At 44.8% G+C, this 22,023-nt stretch overlaps 1 protein-coding gene across 1 annotated transcript in view; it reads left to right on the forward strand.

The window, feature by feature from the left end:
* The window catches only part of BBS9 (Bardet-Biedl syndrome 9), a 56,711-nt gene that overhangs the window by 31,259 nt on the left and 3,429 nt on the right, over positions 1–22,023 (forward strand). The window contains exons 11-20 of the mRNA XM_055061545.2: positions 2,185–2,261; positions 2,390–2,446; positions 5,182–5,383; positions 6,593–6,733; positions 6,832–6,918; positions 9,845–10,020; positions 12,468–12,620; positions 12,843–13,025; positions 17,837–18,032; positions 21,349–21,441. Of these exons, the coding sequence (XP_054917520.1) occupies positions 2,185–2,261; positions 2,390–2,446; positions 5,182–5,383; positions 6,593–6,733; positions 6,832–6,918; positions 9,845–10,020; positions 12,468–12,620; positions 12,843–13,025; positions 17,837–18,032; positions 21,349–21,441 (1,365 nt within the window). The remainder of the gene's footprint in view (positions 1–2,184; positions 2,262–2,389; positions 2,447–5,181; positions 5,384–6,592; positions 6,734–6,831; positions 6,919–9,844; positions 10,021–12,467; positions 12,621–12,842; positions 13,026–17,836; positions 18,033–21,348; positions 21,442–22,023) is intronic.

Raw genomic sequence — 22,023 nt, forward strand, 5'->3', positions numbered from 1 at the left:
CCAGGATGGTCCAGTTGTGGGATACCAGTATCAGAGGAGAGTATGACCGGTTTATGTCTGTTTCCAAGCGACTGACGTCTATAAATAGATGAAATTGGTTTACCGATGGTGGCACGTTCTGAGCATCGTCCACTACAGTCATTACAGGTTAACAGTGCTAGAACTTATGCCCTATCTGGTACACAGATGCAGATAGTACGGGCGCTTAATCATAGTGTGCGGTGTTCGTAAAATCGACGTCGACAAATCTGTTGTCTGGGGTCAGATTTTGTAATCATTCCTTTTATATTGCATTTTGTCCTTCGTCATCAGCCCGTGCGTCGCCGCGCCGACCTTATCACGCGGATCAGCCACTCGGAGCGGCGGATGATACGAGACGAACAGAATCAAAGAGAATTCTTACAAAATATGGTCCTCATTTGTTTCACAAGGACCCTAATGCACAAGGTCATCATTTCGTAAGGAGGAGCGCTGCGGCCGTTCGGTGTAGCGACTAACAAAAAAGCATTCTCAGTCAGAGGCCCAATTCACGAAGCCTTTCGTTTGTAAGAGCTATTCGTCATTGGCCGCCCGCTTCGCAATCAGCGGTCGCTAGCGTATGTTCTTATACACCGCCCTAACGTACGAAATGCTTTGCGAATAGGGGCTCAGGCTTCGGCCTTTTACGGTCATGTGTTATGATCCTGCCAACACTAACCACTGAGCACAGGAATAGAGAGTGACCGTTGCGGTCGTTTTTTGCAAGTTTGCTTGTTTACACATATAGTACACAAATATTTACTGATTTAGTGCCACCGTATTCGAAAGGTTTGTCAATGCGATTGCTAGTCTGCCCTTTAGCGCTGTTATTGCGCCATTGCGGGTATGTCTATACTGGACCACATGAAGGTAGCGATAACTTCTGTCCTGTCGGCAAGCCAGAAAGCACCGCGCGTGAACATCGTTGTTGCATTTTCTTTTATCCCTCTTTGAAATATCCCAACCGTGTCGGGAGCTAGTTTCTTCTAGCTATTTGGCGTTATGAATAACGGCGCCGCACGCACGACTTGGGAGCAAAGCCCATTTTTCTTTTTTTGCATGAATGGGGGCGATTGCGGCCAGCTACGCGTGCTGCTCACGCTTAGTTTACTTTTCGGTCGGGCTCCCCCTTTGTGTAGATAGATGTGCACTGTAACTCTTACTTGACGTTCATGCTTTGGTGTGACGCCCACTTTTACTGGATACGCGCGCACGCGGCCGGTGCGGCTCTTGAAAGCAGAGCAACTTGGAGAGACAGCCATCGCCGCGGCAACTTGTGCAGTGAGACGCTTGAATTCGAAGGCACAGCATTCGCAGTCTATTGTCGCAGAAGACAGCGCTGCTCGCAAAATGTGACAGCGACATTGCGCAATTCGAGCGCGCGCTTCCCCCCCCCCCCGCCCCCCCAGCTCCTCCCCCCATAAAACGGCGCCATATAACTATGGAATTAATTTGCATTCTTTTATAGGAAAACGCCCAAGGCAAGGGAAACGCCTTCTACTGTGCGCCGGCCGCATAATGCACGCATACTAAGAAACGTTGTAAAGGAGTGAATTCTTACGTCGTTTTGAAAGGGGACGGAGGAGTGACCGTCTCCTTAAGCCAGTCTCGCGGCCGCATGTTCGAAAACGCAACCCGCATACTTCAGTGACGAAACGACGACAGTGATAACCTGCGGTCGCAGGTTTTTTTTCCTTTCTTTTTTTTTTTTGAATTTGTGCTCCAGCACGCGTGCGTTTGTGCGTCTGAGAAACTTCATGATTTAGTGATTGGTATACTGTCGTTGCGCAAGTTTTTTTTCTTTTTTTTTGTAATTCATGAGTACAGCGGCTATAGCGAGCTGATGGGCTATAGCGGCTAGCGTAAAGGAATAGACGTATGTAGGCCGAATGGGAACGAAACATCGTAACTACAGAAACTTATGCCCGTACGCCGGGCTGCTGATACGCGATTTGGGCACTTGTCAACGCCGCCTCGTTCTACAAATCTCCGACCCCTTAAGTGCTCATTGTTTCGCAATGATTTTGGCATGCTTTCTGACGTTGTTCCTTCTTTAGCTTTCTTTTTTTTTCTTTTTCAACAGGGACAATTGACCGGGCGTTGTGGGGTGGACAATTTGAGCCGGAAATAAAACTGTATATATATATATTTTTTATTTTTTACTAGATTTTCCTGGCCGAAAGAAGGCGGAGACTGATTTGAAGATCAAGGTGTTCGCTGGACCCATGTCTGAGATCCCATACGTAAGCACTAACTTATCGTTTCCTTGTCATAATTTATGCTCCGTTGTGGGGCAGAGACAGTCAGAATGTGCCGGAAGTATTTCGGTGATTATTTCTTCTTTCCCCCCTCATTTATCTAGCATTCTGAGGAGAGCCCTGCGTCAACTGAAGATGGTAGCTCTTTCATTCCGTCGATTATAGTGAAGGCAAGTGACGCTAGTGTGTATCTAGACAGCACGCCTTTGCACATTTTTGCATGCAGTATGCTTCAAGAATGATGATTTCGCTTAACTCCAGTCGCAAGGCACTGGAGAACAGCATGTTCCTAGCGTTCAAAGTTTTTCTTTTCGTTATTTGTTTTCATAGAAGGTTGTCCGAAATAGCAAATAAAAAAAAGAAAAGAAATGAACTCTAAGAGAAACTTACGTCCAATCTGTGATCCTGCTTTTAAGACAGGAAATCTCTTGCGAAAAGTGGCGTTCTCCTGCGTGATGTACACAGCTCATTTACATTTAGTACGCCTAGGGCGAAATATGTGCAGGTTTCGAAATTTCTTTTTCTTGCACAAGGGGCTACTGATCCTGGCGCGGTACAAGTGCCTTTCCGAGACTAGTTCCTTAATATTTTTTGTTCCCTCGCGGCGCCCGCCTCTTCCTCAGCTCATTTGACTTGTGCGAACAAAAGTTTCTTCGCGTCGTAGCAAAATAGCGCGAACACGCAGCAACCCAACTGGGCCTCTCCGGATTCTACCTCTCCGGTTTTTGAAGAGAGCGCGCCTCGACAAAAGCTTTCGCGGCGATCGAAGCCTGTATATGGCAAATAAAAGCAGAGCGCGGGGGGGGGGGGGGGGGGGGGAGAGTTTTGAAGAAGTGCTGTCTCACTTCGTCCGGAGCGCTGAAATCGGCGTTTCCGTCGCTGTTATAAAGTGCTGCCTGCCGCAGCAGCTTCATTCCGCTCTACTAGGCTTTCGCAATGCAGTTCGCCGGCACACGAGCTAGTGCGACGTCATATCCTTAGGCTTTCTCCTTTTTGCCTAATCCCGCGGCCGGCGAGGCATCAACGCCTCCCGCGATCAGCGCAGTCGGCCCGCGCATTGTGTTGCGACCGTCTGGCGCGCCGGCGTGTGCCGCTTTCTCTGCGGCGAAGCCGGGTTCGCTGCACTTTCGCGCCTGTGTATGCCTGTGTGCCGGGGAACGCGCTTACTGCGGTCTATCTGGCCGGCGCAATTGCGGCTGTGAAATTTGCGAAACGGCGCGCTGCGCAAGCTTTCCGTGTCGTGTGTGCACGCCGTTGGTGCAGCGACTGAAGTTGTCGCATGCAAAACATTGTCGAAGACACGTGAGCGAGGTTTGCGTGTATAGTTCGGCACGCGGCTGCATGTTTGCAAAGATTCCGAAACTGTCGTCTGCACGCACGTGCGTCGGTGTCTTACACTTGGTCAGTCAGGTGGGACCTGTCGTCTGCCTTTTGGCGCCGCCTTAACAGCTTAGGTGTCTCGCCGACGTAAAAAAAAAAAAGTGCTGCTGTGCAGCGAATATACTGTTTCAAAATTGGAGCCAGGGCTCGAAGGCCGTTGAATTGGGCGCGAATTCAGGCTGTTCTGCTTTTCTTCCTTTGACTGACGCGGTTTCGTTCAGTTAATCCGTATTTGCGGCAGGCTTCAGGGTACTGTAATAAAGGTGCGTCCATCATTCATGACAGTCGCACCAAAACGGCATGATGGCTGAAAAATACGAGCTGGCTATTGGCACAAGTGCTGCAGTTTTCTTCTTTTCTCTTGCACACGTGCTGGTACATCAACCAAATTTCTTGCTTTGCGCTAGGAAATAAGACATTTTGCTGTGACTATTACTTTATTGCGATAGCAATTATATGCTACGTGAGTGTTTGCCGTCGTTGTCGTCGTCGTCGTGAGGTCACCTATATATTTATGCTATATGCCACGCCATGCTATATGACCTGCCCTATATGTGGGTTATATTGCCACACCATTCTGTCACTAAAGTTGCTCGTACCAGCTCTTACACGCTTGACAAAATTATTCCTCAGAATTTTGAGAATGGCAGTCCACGAACAAATGTCACGAAACAAAACATAGACAGCGCATGCGTTTTATCTTAAATCTTCTCAGACTTAAATATTAAAAGTGCGAAACAATAACACAGCTCAAACCTGAAAATGATGTAATTTTATTGGCACGGCTGGGCCCTACTTCCGAGATCGGCCCAAGAAGAGGTTTGAAACATACCCAATACGGAAAAGTGGCGGTAAAGTCGCTAAGCAAAACGTTGGGTTTAATGACCGAACATAAATTAAGTTGTCCGATGGCGTGATTCAAACAGAGGACCACTAGCGCAACGTCTCGTTTTTACTTAGCTTACGTTTATTTTAATTCATACTATCACTACAGCTACAGCCCGTCTACAGCTACAGCCCGTCTTACACTTCGTGTAATCTTCTAGCATGTTGCGATCGCATTCATTGCTTTGCCCGTGTGGCGAAACTGTTAAATTTTTTATGCTTCGATCGTTACGTTTGTTGTTCAAAAGTACCATGGAAGTGTTTGTTTGTTTGTTTATTGGCAAAACAACGCTCAAGAGCGGTTTGTCTCGGTGCCAAGGCAAGTGCATGCTAACAACTGTTTCCTTAGGGGAGTCTCTTATATTGCTGTATCATTGGAAGACGTCGAACACGTAAACGTGTTTGCGATCAGGTTGCAGCATTTTGTGCAGCCTTCGCAAAATATTTTAGAAATTCGTTGAGGCTATAGGATTTCAGACGTATGGTCACTGCCCGTTTGTTTTCTTCTTGGTCCAAGAAAGAACGGAAAGCTCTATAGGCTGCACAGAAGGAAAAAAAAAAAACCTTACGCGACGTGTCATCCTGACTACAATCGCCTACTTTAATCCTGAGTGCCTGCATTATGGGGTTATTCATACAGGTTCACCTCGAAGCCTCCGCACCTCTCCGCGACGTTCGTGTCATGGTGGATGTTGCCAGACCGTTAGTTGCGCTAAACAGCGACGTCACACTCACCACTTTACTGGACCACCACCAGATGGCATTTACGGTGAAGCAGGCTGAGACCATGCTACCAAGCTCCCTTGACCTTAAGGTGGTGGCTTTCTACCAGAATTCATCGGGTATGTTTCCTCGTGATCGTTAAGAAGTAACTTCGCTCATTTTCCAACCTCAGTCCACGGAGAGTATTGTGTGTTGTTAGAAGAACGCGTGACATTGTACAAAAATGATACATTTCTTCATCGCGATGTAGCGAACGCCACGAAATACTATAAAAAGATTAGGTTTCCTGTGTGTCGGATGTATTAAAGCTATAAAACTGCAATTCCGCAACTTCGAAGATGACGAAAGTTCTTTAGCCATCGGGAGGAAGTGCTTGCGACACACGGCGAATAGTTATGCCTTCTGTGCTTGCCAGCAACACTCGCGAGATGTCATCAGCGTGTGCCTATCTAGCCGAGAGGCATGGTCGATGCCCCCAACAGTGGAATGTGTCGTACACGCTTGCAGGCGGTGATCGGCGCTGCCTGCGTTAACGAAATTCGTGCTAAACTGATAATCCAATGTTCACTGCATCATTAGCTCCTCGTTTTTTGAAATGTGCTCCACAATTTGAAGTGTGCTCCCATACGATTTTACTGGGCTGAGTTGCGCGCACGCTATACCTGCATGCTATACCGGCATCTTTTGCAAAGCAAGATCCGCCTGCATCAAGCAATACCTTTCCCTCCCTTTCCACATACGTCTGTTTTTGCGCAGGTATTGGCGCTGTTAGATGCGCCCTGAGCGACAGAAAGTGGAATAAGCACAGCTTGTGCAGCGTGTCAGTACTGCACTCTGTGTTAGGTGCGTTTCTCAAATATCTCAGGCGTGGCCTTAAGGACCCGCTCCGTAATATTTTGAAACTAATACCCATCACTATAGCTTGGATCCAGCGACGTCAGAGTCCGGGTCCTTAGTTAAAGTACGATCCGCATTCCAGCTACATTTCAAAGCGATTCGTTAAACCCTTCGTCATTAGCTTACGCCGCGCCCCACTAACGTTATCACAAAGATCATCCAGTTAGTCCGGTGAAAGATCAAGCAGAAACTTTAGACAAATAAGCATTATATTGACCGGCCCTCCGTTAAACTCACTGATGGCAAAGTATTATTGCATTACTTGGTGCTGCAGCGAGATGAGACTCCGTCAATAGAACGAGTAATCGATCGCTGTTATCGCTTACTTGCACGGCTCCGGCCCTGCCAGTTTTCGACAGCTTTTCGCATGATGACAGCGCAGCCTTCTCTAACGTCACGTTTGCCTGTTTCTTGAACTCGACTTGAATCAGGGGCGTCGCAGGTGGTGCAAGCGTCCATGCATTTGCCCCTTGCGCTCGTCGCACGTCCGTGCGTGGCTGAGAGGACGTACGAGCATAAGTTGACCATTGAAACGAACAAACCTTCTGTTCCGTCTAACGAGCTCTTTCCAGGTTAGTGGCTTTCCATTTTGGCGTCTCCTCGGTGGGGCGCAACAATCGCTCTCTTCGGGCACGGGTAACGTCAACTTCTGATGGGATCCCAATTCCAGATTTCGCCTGTGACATTACGTCGCAGACTATTGGCATACAGTTCCTCCACGGCCCTCAAGCAAGCATCTTGGTGTCTAAATCCTCCCGTAAGTGATCTTCTATAAGTATTCGCGACTTCTCAAACGGTTGTCGTTTATAGGGAATAATTACATGAATGGTGCCTGTACGTCGCTGAAGCTGCGGCAATTAAATGAGTCAATAGGTTACAACGATTGAGTAAACAATGAGAAAATAATTTCTCTCGGCGGCATGGCGGAATGTGGTGGAAAAAATGGTCTTCAATCCACGCTGTGAGGGTGGTTGGACAGCGAAGCTGTAAACGACAACTAGAACGAGTACCCATTGTGACGTAGGTTGAAATTACTCACGTGGCGACATTCACATGCACTTTACCTAATTATTAGCCTAAGATGGTTCGACGGCCTGCCACTTGGCTTGCGCCGCTACTTCGTGCACCCGCAAAGAGTGGACCATGGAGAGGAGAGAAATTTGCCGCGCCTTGTATGCACACCGTTCTTCAGGAGTCCTCACCTTATGTGGCCGTCCCAAAGCACTGTCACAACACAAACCAGTTGCTAGGCGGGTTCTTCTTTTACGTGTGAAAGTGTAGTTACGTCACTCCCTGCTTCGTATGCTACAGTCAAGCTGCCGTTGCCGCGGCAGCTTGCGCAACAGTAAATTTTACCTGGAACCGTATGCGGGGAGCGCTACATGCTTCGCATTGCACGTAGGCGCCGGAGCGCCTTATCATCAATTATGTGGTTCGGATGCTTGTTTTGAGCTTGTTCTTTATTGAAACGTATGCTTCAGTGTTCTGTATGTGGTACACGTGATTCCAAAGAATGTATCCACTGTTCGCTTCACTTGCTGAGTGATTGTGGCCTCTGCCTTGCGGGGCTATGGGCCATGGCGTTTAGGGGTATGAGCCATTGATGATGATAGTTTTCTGTCGGTGTTACGCCACGAAGAAATCCCGGGATCCTAGCCATAGATAGCTTCGGTGTAAAAGAATGCAAATGGGAATGTCAATTCAGCACAGCAAGAGTGAAATGTATTATGCTTTCCAAGATATGGCGAAAAGTGTGATTTTAAACGAATAAAATGTAGATTTGGGTGACGCGGATTTTATTTAACTTTAATATTTTCTCATATGTATTCTACTTTCATTCACCAGAGACACCAAGGAAGGATATTCGCAGTGTGTTCGTTGAAACGGTAGTTTGCGTTTTGCTGGTGTAATCAATCCAACGTACCTACCTAAAATATAGAAAGTGCCTACGTAGGAAACACGCAAGGGGTATGTAGCTCTAGCATGGAGAGAAATAAATAAATAAATAAATAAATAAATAAATAAATAAATAAATAAATAGTCGAGTAAAAAAGGAATGTGAACATCTGCGTTCGGAGTGCAAACATTTTCACAAATTTAGGATTCACTTAATGCATTTGACAAAGGTTATTTATGTGACGAAAAAAAATCTCAGGGATTCAGGTCAACCATTTAGATTGTACCCTACTGTGGGCGCAGTATTAGAGTATTTTAGCATAGCGTTGGCCGTTATAGCGTTGCATTATAGCATAGCGTTGCAAGCGTTCGCTGTTGGCCAAACGCTTGCAAAGTTCGAACATGAGAATGCGGATATCGTCAGAAGTTACAGACCAAAGGACGACTGGCAAAGAAAGTATTTCGTAAAGTTGAATTAAATCATACAGCGTGAGCCTAGAAATTCTCCCCAAACGTAAAACTGCTAACATACTTCACACCAGAACTCGAGTACGCATCGATGAGTGGAACCCTTATGCTAAACAGAATATTAACAAACTATAACGCACTCAATGGAAAGCCGTGAGGCTTATTTACTCTAAACTTAATATAACCTATTCTCCTATAGAACTAATGAAAACTAATAACATTGCATCACTTCAAGTCCAGAGGAAAAAGGGCAGCCTTGAGTTTTTTTCTTTTTTTTTTTCGCGCTGTTTAACAACAAGCTAGCGATCGTCCCTTCAGTATATTTAGCACCTTTAACTTCAATGTACACATGACATCGCAGGGCCCACTCACTAACGCCTTATTTTGCAAATGCTGATACCTAGAAGTTTTATTTCTTTCCGTGAACAGCACTTGAGTGGAATCGCCTCAAAGAACCTTGTTTATCGAACACTCAGTATATAATACATCTTTCTAAATATTATTACGTATTTTTTCCACATTTCTTTATCTCCTGCATTTTCGTTGGTCGCCATTCACATTTATTGATATTTGTACTTTATGCTATGATGTGTCTGTCCATTCATTGCATTGGTTATTGTAATATTGTTTACCGTGATGCACCTGTCCTGCTCGGACCGTGTTGTGGTTGGAGTAACCACTAAATAAAAAAAAACTAATAAAGATGAATTGGCTGTGTACAGATTAGGCGCGCGGATTTTATTTCGTTTAGTGTGCTTCCGCGAAGCCGAAGCGCGCGCAATCTTCTTCACAGACTGGCAGTTTTCCGAGCTTAATGTCGCTAAATCTAGTGGAAGTGTAGGTATGGAGTGCGTTTAAAGCTGTTGTCGTGCCAAGAGGGCCTATACGGTGGCCGAATAGTTGTACGTCCGCAATTTTAGGTTTGTTTGAACGTCAACACGACTTCGATGGTTCCATACTAGCACTGGTCCGTTCTCTATTTCGCCGCGTCGGTGAAAAATTTCACTAGTTAGTCGCAAACAGTGATGGTGTCGCTGGTATAGTCGCGGCAGTTGTCGAATTTTAGTATCGTAAGAGTCGCAGTGACTCCGCAGGTCCTTTGTGTCGCACGGCGCAGCGTAGTGGCAGGGAAGGCAAAGTGTGAACATACATGTTCACCCTTCTTGCGGTATGTATGTATGATATATGCGAAGCGAAAAAAACAAACAGAAACAAACTAAATAAAGCGCGCTCATATGTTCTTTTTTTGTTTATTAGCATTTCTTGCGGTTATTTTAATGTTAATTATATCTTCTTGATTTTCTCTAATTTGCCAACAGAAAAATACAGGATACAGAGCGACAACTTTGCAGTTCTCTGGATTCCTGTATTGGAGCTCTTGAGACGATTGCATCAGTATTATAAGCGCGCCTCGAATGATGAAACACTCAAGTGCAGCTACAGCTCAAGTTTGCCGCTTCAGGAGTATTTTTCTGTCATCGACGATTATTTCAAGGTACGTTTTCTTCAGGTGTCGACATCTCGTCCTGGGATTCTTTTATTGCTTGGAAACAAAAAATGAGAAACCCGGTCTGCTAGCTTTCGTATGTGTAAAGAACACCGGACGCGTGAGCATGAGAAAAAGCACTGCATCTAAAATCGCGCGCGTGCGTGCGTGCGTGTGTGCGTGTGTGCGTGTGTGTGTGTGTGTGTGAGAGAGAGAGAGAGAGAAACCTTTATTTTGAGCAAGTGCGTTCTGCACCCTATATAGGTGGGCAGCCTCCTTATTCCAGGCGGCCGCGGTATTGGCCATCTCCCGTGCCCGTGTGATCAGGCTGCGCTGTATGTTCGGCTCCGGATCTGATAGCTTGGACTCCCACTACTCTTCGGAAGTGTTGCGCTGCTAAGCACCAGGTCGCGGGATCAAATCCCGGCCGCGGAGGCCGCATTTCGATGGGGGTGAAATGCAAAACGCCCGTTTACCGTGCATTGGGGGCACGTTAAAAATCCCCAGGTGGTCAAAATTAATCTGGAGCCCCACTACGGCGCGCCTCGTATTCAAAGCGTCGTTTTGGCACGTAAAATCCCAGAAATAATACTCTTTGGTTAGTGTTAGGGTGTCTACGGTGCCATGACTTTTCTTCTACATGGCCATACGATATGACATAAGGTGCCTGGGTCATCATAGTACCTGCAGAAGTATGAATGCTGAGTGGGTAAGATTCGGTGCAATAGGATACCGTGGACGTAGATGTAGGTTTGCAATTTAATCGTGTTAGTTTTATTTTTGGTAATGAAAATCGTGCGAGGGCGACACGATTCAGAGCGTTTGTGCACGTGACAACGTTCTGGTGTACTAACTAGCAACTTTTTTGGCGTCTGTAATGTCACTGTTCACATTTCGAATCATGGGGAAAGTGAAAGTAACCCCCTCCCCCCCTAACTTTTTTCGGTTTATCATGTTGTACGCGGAAAAATTGGTCAGTTGAAGTGTTTCTGTTAAGAGGAAGCTTTAGCTCGGGCCCAACTCCGACGTGGCCTACTCAAATGCATGTAAAACGCAAAAACGTTTTTTCTGAGATAACCCCTGGACCAATATTAATGAAGTTTATTGAATTTGAGAGAGAAAGTTGAAATCTAGTGACTGTTGGAAGCGGAATTTCTATTTAGGGCCTGAATTGTGTTAAAAGGCTTTTCAAAAATTCGAAAGTTTGACAAAAAAAAAATGTAAGCACGAAGTTTACAAATTAATACCTCTGCATACAGAACAGACATCGCGGTTCTGTAAACGCAATCCATTAGGTAATTCAAAGCGGACAAATTTGATGTCAATTTATATCTTATGTGAATTCGTTACGTTGTGTACAAGGGTTCTGCAAAAGATGCATTCCAATATTACAAAATTTTTTGAGATTCATGTGTAGCATATTAATTTTGTTCGCTTTAGATGTACTATTAGATGCAATTCACTTAATTTTGATATAATTTCTCATTACTGAGTTAGATAGTTGTAAACTTGATAGTTTCGCTTTCTGAAAATTTGCGATTTTTGCCAATTTTTATTAAATAAATGGCAACATAAATCTAAAATTTGAAACCAACACTCACTAGATTTTAAGTTTTTCTTTTCAATGCAACAAACCTCGCCAAATTTGCAGTGGTTGCCGAGAAAAACGAATTCTCCTTTTACATGTATTTAGATAGGAGCACCCGAGCTAAATCTTCCTCTTAATAGTTATCACCATTCTGCAATGCGTGATAAGAACGGGACAATTTCACGCTTTGTTAGAGAGAGTATTGATATTTAGGAGCCAATGTACTTCGTCTGGATTAACTCTTGCACAACTCTTCCATCTTAATGGAAAGATTCATGTTATTTCCTGCAGCATATAATATCGTCTAAACTGAAATATTCGACAAATTGAATATCTGCTCGACGGTGTCTTATCATTGCCAGAAAACTAGTCCCTCAATGGTGCGCTTAGAGCAAGCAGCTATAGCACTCGTGCTGGATTGAGTGAGAGAGAAAAAAAGGAAGGCAGGGACGTTAACCAGTCAAGAGTCCGGTTGGCTACCCTATGCTGGGGGAAGGGAGAAGGGGAAGAGAGAGAAGGGAGAGAGGGCGGAATGCGGTGAATGTGAGCACATTCACGAACAGCACTAGGCAGTCGATGGCGCAATTGTAGGTCAGACGTCAGAAGAACATGAAAAGTGCTGAAACCTCCACTGTCACATCCGGAAGATAGCAGCTCGCGATTTTTTTACTTGTTTTGGAATGCTGTGTGGATACTTCCTATGAACGACTGGTGTTTTCTGTAGAGTATTTTAGTTTGGTGGATACGATTGTAGCGCGCTGTGTGACATGGACTGATGCGCGATACGGTCATGGATTGATTACTGTCGTAGACAGCTTGTGTTTGATAGTACCCATTGATAACTCTGATTTATTTTTCATTCCCACAGATTAGGCAGGAAGCACTAGAAGTTGAAGAACTACTAAGCCAAAGAGCAGCTCAATTTCGCGTAGTACAAAAATGTGTTCTTACCAAGCTCAAGGACAAGACTCCCACTCCACTGAACAATTTTGATTCCTTGTTGGAAGTTACACAGAGAGAGGTGAGAGTTATACATGATGGGTTGTTTTGTAGATTACTTTTTCGAAATAGCATGTACCGCAGTTGCCGCTGTCCTCGTTTCTTTCGGCGCTTGTAACACTGCCGTAGCTCTTGCACGGTGCAGAGTTGGAGGCCTTTATTTGACTTTCTTTTATTCTTTATGCCTTGCAGAAAATCCTCTCGAATAATATTTTTTAAAATCTTTTCTGTGCTGCTTTTTCAGCTGCTGTCCCTGGGTAAGCGCGCAGTGGAGATAACGAATGAATACCAACGCATGCTGTCAAAGCTAAGTTCAGCGAGTCAACTGCTCGTCTTACTACTAAAGCTGAAAACACAAATGAGTACTGAAGACCACAAGCTCTTGCAAGACGTCTTTCATGTGGACCTTGAAGCACCTGTTACAGAGGTAGGATTGTATTTAAAAATTATTACATGGCATACCAAGATAGATTTGGCTTACCAACAGACACACGCACACGCACGCACGCACATTACCACTTATCCAAGTGGCAATGATTCGCGCACTTCTAAATTCAAAGAACAATAGCCCCAGGAAAGCAATAATAGCGTTTGTAACTTTCTTTTTTATAGCAGAAAATGATTTTTAAAGAATATATTATGTCATTATGGAGGAGGTGCCATCTGCAGGTCGAGTAACCAATGGGTTATTCTTGAACTACAATATGCACAAGCTAAACATGAAATTCATTGGTCTTCATTGCCATTATGAACTAGCAAAACGTTCATCACAGACGTAAAATATCTGTCTAAATTAATAAAAAGCTTATCTCGAAGTTTGATTCTGTGCAGTTCCTCGCAGTGCATATATCTATCTATCGACCTTTATGTGTATATATATATATATATATATATATATATATATATATATATATATATATATATATATATATATATATATATATATATATATATATATATATATACTGCAGCCCAATATAGGCCTATAGCAGGAGTTGGAACATTATACATTACACATTAAAAACACACTCATACACAAAAAGATGAATGATCAAGAAGAAGCGCTTTGCATGTTAGTGAAGTGCTTACCAGTGGTATACGTTTTAGTGATAGTGAATGAATGTTACCGGGTAGGGAATTCCAAAGATCTATTGTGCGTGGAAAAAGACTATTTGAATGTGTTAGTACGAGCATAAATCGGTGTTACGTTCAAGGCGTGGGAGCTACGGGTACAACTTGCGTTAGTAAATGTGATATAGTTACAGTCAGAAAGACCAGAGGTGCAGTTATTAAATAAACGTTTTAAGGCTGCAGTGCGATAACGTGAAAGTAATGGCTCAATGTTAAAAGGTTGTTGAGCCTGTGTTGGTGAGAAACTGCGGCTGTAATTTGGAAAATGAAGCGTATAGGTTTTCGTTGAATGGTATTGAGCGAGCTTATTTTACATTGTTTGTAGGGGAACCATTCGATAGATGCATATTCTAGAACATGGCGAATTAACGTTTTTTATAATAGCAGTTTAATATCGCGGGCGGTCGTAGCTAAAGTGCGGCGCAAATAACCTAATTTTTTATGGCTTTCCCGTGTACATTTTCGATGTGTTTAGACCAAGAAAGATGTTCTGTTAGAATGACTCGTAAGTATTTATATTGAGACACTTTTTTAAGTTGGATGCCATCCAGGGAATAATCGAACGAGATGGGGCTCTTCCTATTGGCAAATGACATCACGACTGTTTTGCTACAGTTGATGTTCATTTGCCACGTTTTGCACCAAGCGCAGAAAGACATAAGGATTGGGCAAGACGATGATGGTCATCAATGGAGTTAATAGTTTCGTATAATACACAGTCATCTGCATAAAGTCTGATTTTAGTTGACGTACTACGCGGTAAATCATTAATATTTATTAGAAATAATAAAGGGCCTAATACGGATCCCTGAGGAACGCCTGACGTAACGTCGACAGGAGCTGATTCCACTGAGTTAAAAGAAACAAATTGTGAGGGACATCGAAGAAAACTGGCTATCCAAGAAACAAGACAGGGATTATTGAATATGGCGTTTAATTTTACCAGTACTTTAGAATGAATCACAGAGCCAAAGCTTTAAAGAAATCAATAAAAATGGCATCCACATGATTACCTTTGTCTAGATTAGAAGCGGTATCATGAACAAAATCGACTAATTGCGTTACAGTGCTATAACCACGACAGAAACCATGCTGGGCAGATGCTAGAACTTCATTAGAGTTAAGGAATTCGACTATATGTTTGTGAATAATGGGCTCTAACATCTTGCATGACTGCAGGGTGTGAGAGATAGCGGCCTGTAGTTAGAAGTTGTTTATCACCTGATGTATACAAAGGCAGGACTTTGGCTGTTTTCTATTTAGCTGGTATTTCACCAGAGTCTAAGGATTTCTGAAAGATTACAGTAATGTACTGAGCTCTCCATAGGGAGTATCTTATAAGGAAAGAATCCGGTATACCATCTGAACTGGTACACTTTTTAGTGTCGAGGTTCAAGATTAGGTTTAAGACATCATCAAAACTTATTACAATACCGCCTAGTTTATTAGATTGTGCTTCATAACTAAACTTTGGAACTACATAGTTATCGAGGGTGAAAACAGATTCGAATACGAGTTAAAAGTATTCGAAATTACGATGGGGTCGTTAGCAATAGCGTCGTTAATCTTGAAAGAGGTATTGCGCGCGGCACTAGGTAAAATTGATGTCCAGTACCTGCGATGATTTGATTTAAGTAGTATAGGGAGTTGCACTGAAAAATAGAAATCTCTAACATTTTTAGTACGAGTATGAAGTTCCTTTTTGGCTTTCTCAAGAGGAACTCAAAGCGCAGGATCAGAATGCTTTAATTTACGCAGTCTACCGACACGGCATGACAGGTGGAAGATATCCCAGTTAATCCAAGGAACTTTATTATTTATTTTTCTTGTTTTTAATGGAACGTAATTATAGATGCAAGATTTCACTAACGACTCAAAACAGTCAGCAAGACTGTCAACATGACATTCGGTAGTGAGCGACAAAAACTGGTCAAAGTTATGTGCCAGAGTATCAGTGATAGACGTATCCTCAGCCTTGTTAAAATCATGAAATGTGGAATAGCTAAAGCGTTCATGTGGGATAGGATAGTTAATGTGTACGAGAACTGCGTTATGGTCCAAGATCCTTTCCAAGATATCATACTTAAAGCCTAAATGAGCAAGAGTGTCACTGATAAACACTAAATCAAGTATGGAGTTCTGCCGCGTATTCTTATCAACTAATTGTATAAGGTTATGTGACAAAGAAGACGTGATTAAGTCTCTACAAATAGAGGCACTAATGGCGGAATATGTGAGGGAAGGCCAGTGAATGCCGGGGATATTAAAGTCGCCAAGATCGATTAAGTTGGAACTGTCGAGGCTATGGTCATGTATAAAATGCGAAATATTATCGAACAATTCACTAGGGCTATCATGGGGGCGATAAAGACCACAAATTGTTAAATTCTTCTTATGCACTAGTAACTTGCACCAAACTGATTCTAATTGGCAGGACCTGGTAGATCCTTAAAGTTAAAATCTGAACGTAAAACCAAAGCAACACCACCGCCTTTCTTATTCTGACGGTCATACCGGACAGCAATGTAACCAGGAGGCGTGAATTCTGAGTCTTGAACATCTTCATGAAGCCATGTTTCTGTGATGCATATAACAAGAGGAGAACATGAAGAAACAAGCGAAAGAAACTGGGAATTTGTTAGTTATGCTTCTGGCATTAACTTTCAAAAGCGCAAGATCTGTGGCATAGTGATCAGATTGTCAACCTAGGGATGGTGATGCATTCGGACACCTTGCGCTAGAATCAAAAGTAGGAGCTGTTACAAAACAATTTCAGCCGCCGTCCCAGTTGTAGCGAACGTTATCAATAAGTAAATGATCGAACCTCATTTTAATAACCGAGCCGTTAATCCGCTGCTCAACCGAAGCGTCCCATAGCTTTTTAGGTACTGCGCGCACTCTCGACGAAAAATCTTGGGAAAGTTTCATGCCGGAATTCTTCAGTTTATAAGCGTTTTTCAGCATCGCTAACTTATCGCTGAAATCAAGCAATTTTAAAATGATAGGGCGAGAGCGCCCAGGGCGTATTCTGCCAAACCTATGTATTGAAGGCAATCAACACAGAATAATATATACAAAGCAAACATGCATCGCCAACTACGATGCAGTGCAGTTAACCAGGAAAGAAGGATACCGAAATGATTTCTTTGCAAAACAAGCTTTCGGCTGCAGTGAATTGTGGCACGCTACCAAAATAACATTGTCCTACGATTTTGCAGCATTCACGGAAAACCAACTCTGACATTTCCTTCAGTAGAATGGAGCTTATAAGCGCTTGAATAGGTGTGTCTTATCTCTGAACTTTCGGTATTTTTGTAGACGTAAACGTTCTACAGCTGCGTTATGATTCCCCCGTCTTGACCAAAAGTAGCACTTAATCACGCTAGCGAAGGTACTGTGGAGTCCGCATCAATATAGAGCTGTCGTGATTTCTCATGTCGGCGCAGAGCATTTGCTGACGAAAGCTGCTTCGGCTTGCAATGGCATCCGATGTACTACAAGCTGTCACGCCTAAAAAAAAAAGGCTATCAGCCTCTCGCATCCTCCAGTGTTCCAAAAACGTCCTCCTTGCACTCAGATTAAAGGATGTGTAGCGAGACTTTGAGAATGGAACTGTTCCTTACAACTAGCCTGAGAGCACTCGGTAACGTCTTACACGCGTGAAAAGCTGTAGCATGATTCTACGTGGCACCTCTTTCTGGCTGCGCAAGCTGCCTTTTCGTGAGCAGTCAGCTGAAACGCTTAGATCGGTCGGTCCCGTCGATGCCAAGAGACGTGCACTGTGTCCTGAGAGGAAAGAGCTTGCATAAAGCCAAGTCGCCTCACTGCTAGTAGTGTGCGTGCTTCAAAGGTAAACATTCACTAATATCTATCTTGGCTTGAGCTTTAAAAACATATTGAAAACTTCATTGCTCTAAAAGAGAAGAAGAAAAAAATCTCGTAAGGTTAATCCTGGATTTCATGGAAGGTAAGGCGCAAGGCAGGTTTAAACATTTTTGCGTTTGTATGCTCCTCTGAGAGGAGCTATTTAACATCGCCTACCTCTGACGAGCGTTGTTCCCTTGGCAACTTCAGTAAATCTCTATTCATTTATTCATTCTCTGGAAGGGCTGGGAGGAGAAGCTGGAAGCGGCCATATGCAGCCAGCTGCAGACGGGTGAGCCTGATGAGGAACTACCACCGGTGCCCACGGAGCTGACGCCTCTCAAAGACGTGACCCGGCTTAAGCAACTCATCGCCATCATGTTCGAAAAGGTTCTTGATGGCCTGCGTTTGTCACAGTACGACCCGCCCAGCCGCAAAGGTGGGCTTCTCTACAAGTTACATGAGAATTAATGATTCGACAAGAGGCTGCCTACTAGGTGGTTGAAAATGTTGAGCGAAGAATGCTTGCACTAGTGCGTGAGAGAGGCCTTCTCGCGCTTCTCGCGCGATATATATATATATATATATATATATATATATATATATATATATATATATATATATATATATATATATATATATATATATATATCGCCTCCATATTTAGCGATAGTTTAGCCTTGCGATATATGTCGACAAATTCAACTTTTTCCTAGTCCCAACAGATGTCGCAACGGCAACAGTCCTTTTTTTTTATTCAGATAAAAATAAAAATAAACAGATTTGTCACCGTTTGCTGCAACGTCTACACCTTTTCGCATGATTTTGATTGATAATATATGATGAAAAATAGAGTAAATTGTAACCGCCACCAGTTTCTCTGGCGGGCGGCATTGGCTGTTGCGAGCTGGTCGCAGGTCTCGCTGACGGTTACGCCATCGAAACTGGGCACGTACGGCAGAAGATCCTGTACAGTGGATAGCCGCCGCTCTGCTCAGTCGTCGCGTGTTTCGCAGTGGTAACACTGACTTGATCGAGGCTCGTCGTTGAGCTCGAATCCGCCGAACGTGACGAAAAATCGCGTGCCTTGCGCGATTGATATTTTGCACGTTGCTTGCTGTGTCTTGCGCATCTTTCGCCTCTTTCGCGTGCGGGCAGGCCTTTGATGACGATGACCTTCAGCGAGGCCTCTCTCAGCGCGGCGTGAACGGCGGCGAATTAAGCAATTAACGATTGCGTGGACATCCAACGATGTGGCTCCGACGAATCAGGAAGCATGTCCCTGCTATGATCTGAGGACAGATCGGATTGCCTAAGTTGTAACAGCGGCGCCTCTATACGACCCGGCGTTGATGTGTTTAGGAGCCATTTCACTGACTGCTGTGGACCAAAAGTGGTCTCGGTGTCTGGAATTGATGGTACGGTGTCGGAAGCCGACACAGAGTCCAAGGCCTGCTGTGGAAAAAACGGCTCGCATCCGCAGTCTACCACGGAGCAGGCTGCGAGCCCATCTTCTAAAACCTTTCCGGGTGTAGCTGCAGCGGCGAGATCGTGCAGCACCAGAGCTTCACTGGGTTGCCGCCACAGTGGCTCGGCTGGCGAAGACTGCCAAGTCGAAGCAGCAGTGGTGTTCTGCTGCGTGTTTATCTGTTGGACCGGATGGCGTTGGATTGAGATTAAGTGCCACCCGGTGGTGGAACGACACGGGAACGGTAGTCGTCATGAGCTTCCCACCGTCTGGGGTGGAGCCAGCGTCGACACCCGGTGAGCCGGTTCCTGCGGCGGAGCAGCCTGCGGGCCGCTCTGTCAAGGCGTTACTGGGCACGACTGTTTCGTGAAGGTGGTGTATCTGGCGAGGTCCGGTCGCTAAGCAGTGCTGGTGGGGCTCGTCGCACGCATACGCGAGCGGGTGGAATACAGCCATCAAAGCTGTGCTTCAATCTGCCCAGGACGTCGTGAGGCTGTGACCCATGGCCGGGAAACCGTGGACGGCGTTCCCTGGCAGCAAAAGGCACAGAGCACGGCGAGAACCATGTCCAAGGCAGCGTTTGGCTGCTCGGAGATCGAGGGAGCACCAGGTACGGCATCCATGACAAGGGAAGCGTTGACGGTGTTCCCTCGCCGGAAAGACCCAGGACGCCGAGATGCAGAAGGACGCAAGGGCTCCGTAGTACGCTGCTCAAGGCTGGAGCGCCTTAAGACTGGGCTTCCGTCGGCTGCGCCATTCTAAAGAGAGAAGCGTACAATCGGCCGTCCGTCAGAACGCCTGGCTTACTTTCGCCTTTTTTTCTTCTGCCATTTCTTTCCTGCAAGGAACCTGAACAGGTGACAAATAGCAGTCAGTCGCTTTTTCACGTGGCTCATGTGAGGAGTGCAGGACAGGTCTCTGTTAGTCGCAGCCTCCTTTAATGTCTGTATTCCAGTGGGTGTGCGTCACGACGCTGCCCGTTTAATTGCGTCCTCTTGTCTTTTTCCGAAAACGACTGAACGTCCAGTTTCTGATTATTACGTTTCCGCACGTCTTTCCTTTCGTGTGGAGCGCGACGAAACTTGGGAACGTCTTTACGTACTCTTGTCAAGTATGTGCAGCCTTTGCCAAAAGTCTACAGGCGACTGTACGCCTTCGCCATACATACAGTATGTCGTTCGACTGTGTGATTTAGTTCCTGTGGCGCTCCTGACACTCCAGACATCTGGAGCGTGAGTGCGAGAGTTCTTTTTCATTCTCCAGGACGTTGGAACTTATGCCATACTACTACAACTTACTTAAATCGCAGGCAACGTAGCCGTACACACTTTTAACGGATAGTGTAAATGCACTCGGCGAGCTCTTCTTTTATGAGCATTAAGTGCTTGTAACCCGGTTTTAGCAAGGTCCCGCGGGCACTTGTCGAGTTTCGCCGATCTCCTTGATGTCGTTGAAATCTCGTTGTGCCTCGCCAGACCCATACTATGTCTATGGTAAAGTTTCGGCATGCACCATCTATCGCCGACCCTCGAGCAACAGTGAAAGGAACAGGAAAAAGAAAACAGATGAAAGAAAATTCTGCACCGGGGCTAGAACTGGCAATCGACTTAACTACATGCAGATTTTCTAGTCTTTGCTTTATGGTATAGCGACCATCGGCTATACTTGCAAGCGTGCAGATCATGCCTGAGGAGAAAGAGTGGCGTGCTCTTTACATTTAGATTTTTTAGGGCCTCAGCGGGGCAGGTTTGGGCTCTTGCATCGAAAACTAGTCTCTCCCCCCCTCCAACGCCATTGGTGCGTGTCTCAGTTTTGCGAGGAAACAACTGCGTCCATTTTTTGTCGATTCCAGAGAAGAGACAAGCTTGTATAGAAGATCAGCAAGCTTGGGGCGCTTGCTTGCTGATTGGAATTGGCAAAAGTAGTTGCTCAGGATCAGTTAAAAGCGAAGAAGAGCGAAACGTTGAGGATGAAACAGAAAGTCGAGGTACAAAACGCCCTGAAGCGCCGATGAAAGGACAACAGCTACGTATGTGGGTGCGCCTGACGAAAGCTGCGGGCAGGGTCACTGCAACGCACACATTATCTGATCGCATTTCATGCGTCGTTCTATTTCCCGGGCCACGGAAGTTATTTTTGTTTGCTCTGTAGTTTATGTGGCGTGTCGCCTTTTTATTTTCCTCTCATTTTTGTCTGACCTTACGTCTACGTCTTCACACACAAAAAAGTAACAAGAAGAAAGACATGTTCACCTTTTGTCAGCTAACATGCCATGTTTTGCTTACAGTTGACAACCAAAGCAAGGAAAGCAACCACAAGGAACCCAAGCCGGAAGTTTTCTCTTTGGACAGTACTGCCACAATGTCATCACCAATACCAGGTGCGAAAATAACCTATGCTGCTTTTGCCCACGAGGGATTATCTACTTGTGAAGACTTCAACTTGAAATGGCTGCTTTAGCTTGTTAAAAATGTGTATGCTTATTTGAATATAGGCCGATATTAGTACTTCAGCAACATCGTACCAAACTTCAGGCCCGATCTACAGAGTGTCTGGAAAGTAGGTGCCTATTTTGTAATTTCTCAGCTTAGAAGTTACAAAATTTTTGTCTGATAAGTTTTATTTGCAAGATTATCAAGAATTCCTATGCTGATTCAAGTCTACAATGGAACATTTCTGAGAGTTGTTTGAGTGTGTGCTTATCTGGGGGCGCATGTGCCGTTTGTGTCTATGATCACTGTGTATATCATATCTTCAGTAGCATGCCAGGCTGTCAGCCGGGCAAACGTCTCCAGCTTTACATTAATGACAGCATATATCTCAACCCTCTCATGTAAGAGCGCCGGACTGCTTTGCACATGCCGATTACACGCGAACAAAGCGTGTGTTGGCTACACGTATACAGTAGTAGCAGCTACGTGTTGTACGGCGAAGTGGCAATAATTCTTACACAAGTATACAG

Source organism: Dermacentor andersoni, chromosome 1 (assembly GCF_023375885.2).
Source record: "Dermacentor andersoni chromosome 1, qqDerAnde1_hic_scaffold, whole genome shotgun sequence".
NCBI classification, from domain to species: domain Eukaryota; kingdom Metazoa; phylum Arthropoda; class Arachnida; order Ixodida; family Ixodidae; genus Dermacentor; species Dermacentor andersoni.